This window comes from Peromyscus maniculatus, chromosome 4 (genome assembly GCF_049852395.1).
Source record: "Peromyscus maniculatus bairdii isolate BWxNUB_F1_BW_parent chromosome 4, HU_Pman_BW_mat_3.1, whole genome shotgun sequence".
Classification (NCBI taxonomy): domain Eukaryota; kingdom Metazoa; phylum Chordata; class Mammalia; order Rodentia; family Cricetidae; genus Peromyscus; species Peromyscus maniculatus.
Window position 1 is genome coordinate 121239013 of NC_134855.1, and position 8288 is coordinate 121247300.

The 8288-nt window shown below is 41.1% G+C and overlaps 1 protein-coding gene across 1 annotated transcript; it reads left to right on the forward strand.

Annotated features, from left to right (window-relative positions):
• The first annotated feature begins 1414 nt into the window (after positions 1-1414).
• Otor (otoraplin) lies at positions 1415-4859 on the forward strand. Its single transcript, XM_006983688.3, has 4 exons — positions 1415-1564; positions 1883-2022; positions 2946-3053; positions 4215-4859. The coding sequence occupies exons 1-4, from the start codon at positions 1450-1452 to the stop codon at positions 4236-4238; spliced, it is 387 nt and encodes a 128-aa protein (XP_006983750.1). The 5' UTR covers positions 1415-1449; the 3' UTR covers positions 4239-4859.
• The last annotated feature ends 3429 nt before the right edge of the window (positions 4860-8288 follow it).

Sequence of the window (8288 nt, forward strand, 5' to 3'; positions counted from 1 at the left end):
TCCCAGCACTCAGGAGGCAGAGCCAGGTGGATCTCTGTGAGACCAGCCTGGTCTCCAAAGCGAGTTCCAGGAAAGGTGCAAAGCTACACAGAGAAACCCTGTCTCGGAAAACCAAAAAAAAAAAAAAAAAAAGTTAGTTTTGATCTTGAATGTCCCTGAAAAGCCCATTTGTTAAACATGTGTTTCCAGATTGGGCCAACTGGGAGGAGTTGAGAGGTGAGGCCTGTTGAGAGGTACATAAGCCATTAGGGGTGACAGAGCCTCACTGGCTGCTTTTTTCCATATCTTCCGTTTTGCTAGTCGTAAGGTAAGTGGTGATCTCTGTTGCTGGCTTTCTTCAAGATATGCCACACACCTGAGTCAATGGGAGCCGTGATCATGGACCTACACTTCCAGACCAGTAACTCAGAATAAATAAACTGTTTTTCAGTCGATGGTCTCAGGCCTGTGTTGTAGAGGGGGAAGCTAATGTACACAGACATGAAGGACTTGCCACCACTTCCTCAGGCCCTCAGCTCTTGCCTCCACATTGGTAGGATCTGGCTGTGGTATGTTATATAACCCACCAGCGGCTCAGGCTAAACATGACTTCTAAGAGACCTATCACCAAAGATTTGTGTAAGATGACTTTATTTATATAGTATGTAAATCTAGAATTTTATTAGATTTACTAGAAATAAATTTTATACTCAAGACATTTTTACTTTTTTAAAATGTGTGTGTGTGTGTGTGGCTTGGTGTGTATGTGTGTGTGTGTGTGTGTGTGTGTGTGTGTGTGTGTTCACATGTGTGTGGATGCATATGTATTTCTGAGGAGGCCTGAAGTTGACATTAACTGTCTTCCTCAATTTTTCTCTTTATTACTTGGGATTTGTGTTGAACCCAGAGCTTGCCAATTCATTAGTCTTGTTAGCCAGCTTGCCTCAAGGATGTCTATGTCTGTCTCTAGAGTGCTGGCCCACCATGCCTGTTCAGCTTGTGTGGGGGCTCTGGGGTTCTGAACCCTATTCTTCACGCTCACACAGCAAGCTCTTTGTCCACCGAGCTGTCTCCCCAGCCTGTTTTATACCTTGAACAGATTTCTACCTTCCACAAACGTTTGCTCATACCCTGAAAGGAAGGAGGGGGGGGGTGCAAAACAGAAAAATCAACAATGCTTGGCATGCTCACAGTCCTCTCAACAGTGCTCTGCTGGTGGACACCACAAGCCATGGTAGACGTAGCTTTAACCATAGTGTACCATTTGTGTGGAACACAGACACGGAATTTGACTCTTTCTGGGAAATGAAATGCTAAAAAGCCTCTGGAATCCAGGAACACACATTATGAATGCAAGGGGTGGGGTGGTGGCTTCCTATTGGCTGGGTATTTACTTAGAGGTCTGGCTTTCAAATAAAAGAACCACCAAAGTCAGGCGAAGCTTGCTAGTCCAAACATCGAAAAAGGAAGATGGCAAAAGTATTGATTCTTTTGCTTGGGGGCCTCGTGGCTTTATGTGCCGGGCATGGAGTGTTTATGGAAAAACTTTCTTCTAAGAAGTTGTGTGCAGATGAGGAGTGTGTCTGTAAGGACTTGTTAATGGTTCAGTTTGCATTATCTTCCTATTATATGATGGAAACTATGTTTGGCATAAAGCCAGCTTGTACTTTGTAGTGAATCGTAAATGTGTGTGCGTTCTCAGCACTGTGTCTTGTGGTCTGTGTTTGGTGTCTAACTGTGCAGAATTCACTTGCCTAAGATTTTGCTGCAGCTTTTAATCTTATAGCTTTCTCTCTCCGTTTGCAGTCCAGCTGGACTTTTCTACTTTCTGCATATGCTTTGCCTTTTTACTCTTAGGATATCCAGTCACCTCATTTTTTTTTTTTTGTTTTGTTTCTTCCAGATACTATTTCTCTGGCTAAGGCACAGGATGATTACAACGCCCCAGACTGTAGGTTCATCAATGTCAAGAAAGGACAGCAAATCTATGTTTACTCCAAGTTGGTAAAAGAAAATGGAGCCGGCGAGTTTTGGGCTGGCAGTGTAAGATTTTTTTTTTTTAACATATATTTCTTACTTTAACTTACTCTTAACTTTTCCTGACTTTCCTATTTTCAACCCCTTTAATGCCTAATAGTAACTCTAAAGACAATGTGGGGAATGCAAACGGAAACACAAAAATTCAAATCATTTTATGTTATTGTATTAAAAAAAATCTCATGACAAAATTGAAGGTAAGTCAAAATGATGTTTTGAGAAGCAAAAAAAAAAAAAAAACAAAACAAAACAAAACAAAAAAAAAAAACCATGCATGCTGAGGCATCTTCATTGCATAGAAGTTGTCTCTTTCAAAAAATGTCTAGAGGATTTTCCAAGAGGAAGAGTTATGTGTTAGTGGTCAGTCTAAATAGAATGTTCCTTTAGGAAAAGTTAGAAGCCTCTTTGGTTCTTCAGGAGCTGCTTTCTTGAGTTAAAATGTACCCACAAAGCAAGCGGAGCCCAGGGAGGGATGAAGCATTGTTGATGTTATCCCAAAGACACACTCTAAATTGATGAAGGATTCAATCAGAATGGGGAACTTGCAGATCAAAGCTGGAATGGCTACCCACTACAATATGTCCCTTTGAATTGTCAAGAAGTGGGAAGTATACATATTTAAAATGAGTGTCTATTTGCTTTAAAACTTTTATGGACCTTAATTTTTTATAGAATTCAGAAGACCTCAGGCAAGGTACGAAACTGCAGAAAGTGAAGTCATGTTAAAGTAGCAAGACAGTCAGATCCTTCCCCAAAAGAACAGACACACAGCTCCTGGTGCTAACAGTGAATTTCAGATTTGCTCTGAATTCCCTGGAATTCACAGCACAAGGAAAGCTCTGGCTCGTGTCATTTTCATTATGAGGAAAGAAGCTTCTGAAACCCCCTGACATCAGCTTTCCCTGACTGCTGCTGTTCTGGGCACACAGGTTTACGGTGACCACCAGGATGAGATGGGAATGGTGGGCTATTTCCCCTGCAACTTGGTTGAAGAGCAACGAGTGTACCAGGAGGCCACCAAGGAAGTCCCAACCACGGTAAGCATCTCAAAGGTGCCTGGAGGATGACTCAGATCTTGGAGTATTATAGACTTGTTCTAAAAACAAAAGAGTATGTCCTTCAACTTACAGTATATGCTGCATAAAAAGATGACTTTTATGAGATAGTGACACTTAGAATGTACATATTGACTATCAACCTTGTGAGGTTGGCACACTTTCTTCACACACTACAAGCACTCTGAGTTGATTTTTTTAAATGTTTCAATTTTTAAGAACTGTATTTTATCTTTATCAGGGATATAACTGACCAGTGAAATTGTATATTGAATATGTAAAACTTGATGTTTTGATGTATATACACATCATAAAGTGATGATCCTGCCAAAGCTGATTGACAATTCACACCTGCAACCTCATATAGTTACCCCACCTCTCTGTTCTCTCTCTCTCTCTCTCTCTCTCTCTCTTCTCTCTCTCTCTCTCTCTCTCTCTCTCTCTCTCTCTCTCTCTCTCTCTCTCTCGCTCTCGCTCTCGCTCTCGCTCTCTCACTCTCTCTCTTTCATGTCTGTGTGTGTGTTAATGAAGATCAACTTAGCATGTTTCAAGTATACAACACATTTCTCTTTCTGTTTTAAATGTAAGTTATTGTGGAAGGCATCTATGCCACAGAGAAAGGAACTAAAAAATTACTAAGCTGTTTTTTCTGATGGTTTTATGAAAGGCAGATTGAACAAAAAATTAGCACCTGTTTTTGAGAAGGCCAAATGTTCTAGAAAATTCTTTGAGTCTTATCTTTGTGGCAGATAAGACTCCACCTATGCATGAAATAAAATCCTGCTCTTCCCACTACCCTGGGGCCCTGTAAACTGTGGCAGAAAAGAAAGATCCTTTCTCAGCTCCTTTGCAAGAGGGTTGTGCTCCAAACATATCCCAGCCTAACAGATGTGGCTCACCTGTCATTGCATCGTGGTACTTACTGTGCACCATCGGTTGTAACTACCACTAGAGATGTATTGGAAGACCTTCATTTTAAATGGTATTTGACTTGAAGTGATAATTATTTCAAATCCTTAGGTTTTCAACCTTGACTTATCACAAATCCAAATTTCTCTATTATTAAATCTTATTTTAAATTAAAAATCTACATGGTTTTTTTTTTTTGTACAGCCTGAAAGTTCAATCTTTTTTTTCCCCCAGGATATTGACTTCTTCTGTGAATAAGAAATTAGTTAAATCATGGAAACACAAATGATGAAGACAAGAAATGGAAATAACCAAAACAGTATATTTACACCTTTCTGGCTTTGTTTGGTGGCAGAAGCTCAGATTTAGAAGGAGCCAATATATGGGAATTTTCAACTCGGTCTTGTTTCCTTGCCCCGGTCTTCCCACAGGCTGCACAGAGTGCTGTTTGACTCACATAAGTCGTGTGTAACCAGGGAAGACAATCTTCAATTGCTCAGTGATGCACACACAAGGTGTTTTATTTGTAGCTATTTTTAAAAGGCCATTCTTCCCAGCTCTGGCTTTCAGGTTCATAAGGTTGGGGAGTTATAGGTCTGACTTTTGAATGCGTTTTCTGTTATTTGTCTCTCTGGTCATTTAAAGTCTTAATACTGTGCTTGTCAGGATATTCTAGTATTGTTATTCTTTATACTTGATACCCTTGGATGTAAGGATGTTAGGTATAAAAAGAGCTTTTGGACTCATGAATATTTGGACTATGTCTCTGGATTTTTCTTTTAGAAATATTTCATGTGTTATTTCAGTTGGGATAACTTTACATTCTAAAAGACCAATTTATGTTTCCTCTCATTTAAATAAATCTGTGTGTGTGTGCTGAGGATGACAATCTTTGGAAACTCCTTTGGTGGAACAATTTCCTTTTACTCTGTTGTCTATCTGGATCTTTTCCAAGCTTTGAGTCATCAAAAGGGATAGCCAAATCCAAGTCTGAAGACTTTTTCCTCTGCTTCTGTCTCTACTTTCCCTTCTTTTTCCATACAAATTCCTCTGAACAAGTGTAATGCATTAAGAAGTTACCTTGGAATGTTACTGGGAAGTCAGGGGTCCCCTTTTATAAAGGGGGAAAAATTGAAATTTCTGATGCCTGTCACACCAAAAACCAGAGAGAAGAAATGGGAATTGAATTCAAGCTGCATTTTATTCAGACAGCCAGAAATCTGGGAAGACGGAGGCAATGTCCCCAAACCTGCCGTTCTCTCCCCATCTACAGCTATAGCTAGTGTGAGTCTCTGCAAAGTTGAGTTGTATCTCTGTGGTGGGGGGGGTCAGCTTTGCCTTGGAGATTCACAATGTTGGTGAATCTGCCCTCATTGTCCCCATATCACCACTAATTATCATCTTCCTCTGTGTAGCAGTGCTTCTGTGCCCGAGGGCCACTGAGCCTGCACAGAGGCACCACCTAGGTTATGTGTCTAGGTTGAAGGCCAACTCCAATTAAACAAACTGTTAGTATTGTGTGCCTGGCTAGTCACAGTGTGGACAAGCAGACTCCTTTCTACAGGAAGTACTCAATGTGCTGCTGTGAAATATGAGCGTGTCCTTATCTTTTCCTACCACCTTTGCAGCTTCCCAGTCTCATAGGTTAAAACAATTTTTTAAGCAGACCCAGAAGGAAACTCCCGGCAGCTTCTGGGGGGAGGGAAGTGGGTAAGAGGAAGAGAGGAAGCCATACTTTCTGAGGTAGCGATCGCTTGTCAGCTGCTGCAAAGGATGGAATGCTCTTTAGAGATGGGAATGCCCAGCATGCCAGGGCAAGGGGGCTTAGGATTTGAGCTAATACTTGAAAAAGAGACAGAAAGTGGAGGAAGGAAAGATTATGTTCTTTCAATTAGAACTCAGAGAACAGGCTAAGCAGTGAGGATCTGTAAGCAACTGCATGGAGAGAAAGACATCTAGGGTATAGAGCTCATTAAGGGGTTATTTTCCCCTCCGATCCTCTTAATGTGTCTTCAGGTATAACAGATAGTTTCCTTGAGTGGTGGTTTTCTGTCTAGGTGATTGGCAGTCCCATTTAGATTAACACTTAAGGGAGGATGCAATAGCATGTTTTTGTTATATATGTGTATATATACGCGTGTGTATGTGTGTAGTAGTAGTAGTAGTAGTAGTAGTAGTAGTAATAGTAATGAAGGCCTACTGAGCTCTCATCCTGTTTTTGTAATCTTATAATCTTTTGAGCAGTTGCAATGCCATGTTTCTACCCAGAGTCAAAGATGCAATTCAGTTATCTTTCCTTGGATAAAAGCTTATGTAACTGGACCTCTGCTCCCATGAGCTCACAGCTGCTGTGGTTGCCTGCACAAGACCTGCACGAGATCAAGCTGGTTGATATTACAGCATGGAGTGGGGGGGTGCTGCCCCCAGCTGAGGAGCTGTTATTGACAGTTGATGGCTACTAGGTGGGAGAGAGTCAGTGTACTTTATGGGTGTGGTCCCTGGTAGCTTGACCGTGTTCCAGTGGATGACTCCACACCCACGAGGGTATGGAGAGCGCTAATTGGACTCTGGATTATTTTAAACATGGCAGGAGTCATGAAGTTGGAAGAGGGATGTAGGGGTATATCTGGGAGGAGTCTGGGGGTGAATATAACCAAAATATAATGTGTGAAATTCTCAAAGAACAAATAAAATATTATACTAAAATCATGTAACAGTCTAAACTGTTAGAGGAGGGAATGGGGGTGGGTTGTGGGGGAGGCTGGAGGGGTTGGAGGAGGGAAGAGAAGGGAATCTGTGGTTGATATGAAAAATGAATAAAAAATGTCTTAATTAAAAAAAGGAAATTATGTAACAGTATATTAAGGAGAATTAAAGAAAAAAATCTATAACCACGTTTTACCAGGAGAAAATGGATTTTCCTTTGTGAGCTGTACCTTAGCTCTACTAAGCACACCCAAACATGATATTTCTCTCCTTTCTTGTGGTATTTTAAATTCTACGGAGGTTAATTGCAATATTTCCCCTTTCTTTTTTTTTTTTTTTTTTTTGTTTGTTTTTCGAGACAGGGTTTCTCTGTGTAGCTTTGCGCCTTTCCTGGAACTCGCTTTGGAGACCAGGCTGGCCTCGAACTCACAGAGATCCGCCTGCCTCTGCCTCCTGAGTGCTGGGATTAAAGGCGTGCGCCACCACCGCCCGGCCTTATTTCCCCTTTCTTAAAATTAGAGTGTTACCAGTAAAAACTCGAGGTAGGGTTGAAAGTTGATTGTGAGTGCAAAGAGTTCAGTGCCTTACAAGTCTGCTCCTGCTTGCCTTGCTACCTGACAGGGGCGTGTCCACAAGGCTTTCTGTTTAACTGTGAATCTGCATTGACTGTGTAAAACTAATGTAATATTTTTTATATACTAATGAATTTCTGTTTGTTTACTTATAATTAAAATGTTTATGATATGCCCCCACCATGAAAGGAAAGGCTTTCATAGTCTTTAAGTTCTTTCTTTCTTTAATCATGCTAACTTTTGGGTAGAGATAGTGCTAGGGACTTGGAGTGAGGTTGGCTGTCCAGTTTTCTGTGGTCTGGTTATCCTGTAAATAAGGAAGTAGAGAGAATTCTTAGGATGAGTCAGAGACTTGGATCTTTCTTTCTGCTTTGGGTGAATAGCATTTTGCCAAATTTTTATGGAGCACACACAAGTAAAATAACATCAAAAACAAACCAAAACAATGCCATGGTTTATTCTAGCTCAGTTTATGTCATGAAAGGTACGTTTCCAGGCAGCATGTAGGGCTTGCAAAAGTTTTAAGATAATTTCCACTTACCTGTTCTGTAATTCCTCTTGATGGCTGGCCTCCTTATCCCAGGCCTCATCTTCCTTGGAGATATGTAGCACACCTCTTGCACTGTCATTTTGGTGTGAGAATTCCAGCCTCACTCCCCAAGCTGAGGGCTTCTGTAGCAGTATTCCTGCCTGCTCCAAGAAACTCTTATCCTCCAGGACTGACCTTACCCAGGAGTAGGGAAGTCAGTGGTTTAAACCTCCAGGGAGGCACATCTATATGAAAACAAAGAGTGTTCACTATGCAGGGCATGACAATCCTATCTACCCTCTGATGCAAAATGCATCTCAGGCCCTGGAAAACCTCCAAATCAGAATTTGCATTTCGATATGATCTCTGGGGGTTTCTGTGCACATAAGAGAGGTTGGCCTTCCCCCCATTTCCCCTTATCTTATAGAGAAATATTAAAAAAGCTAGTGAACATGAATGATGAGGCAACCCTCCCAAGGTTCAAAGGATTTCAACATTCTT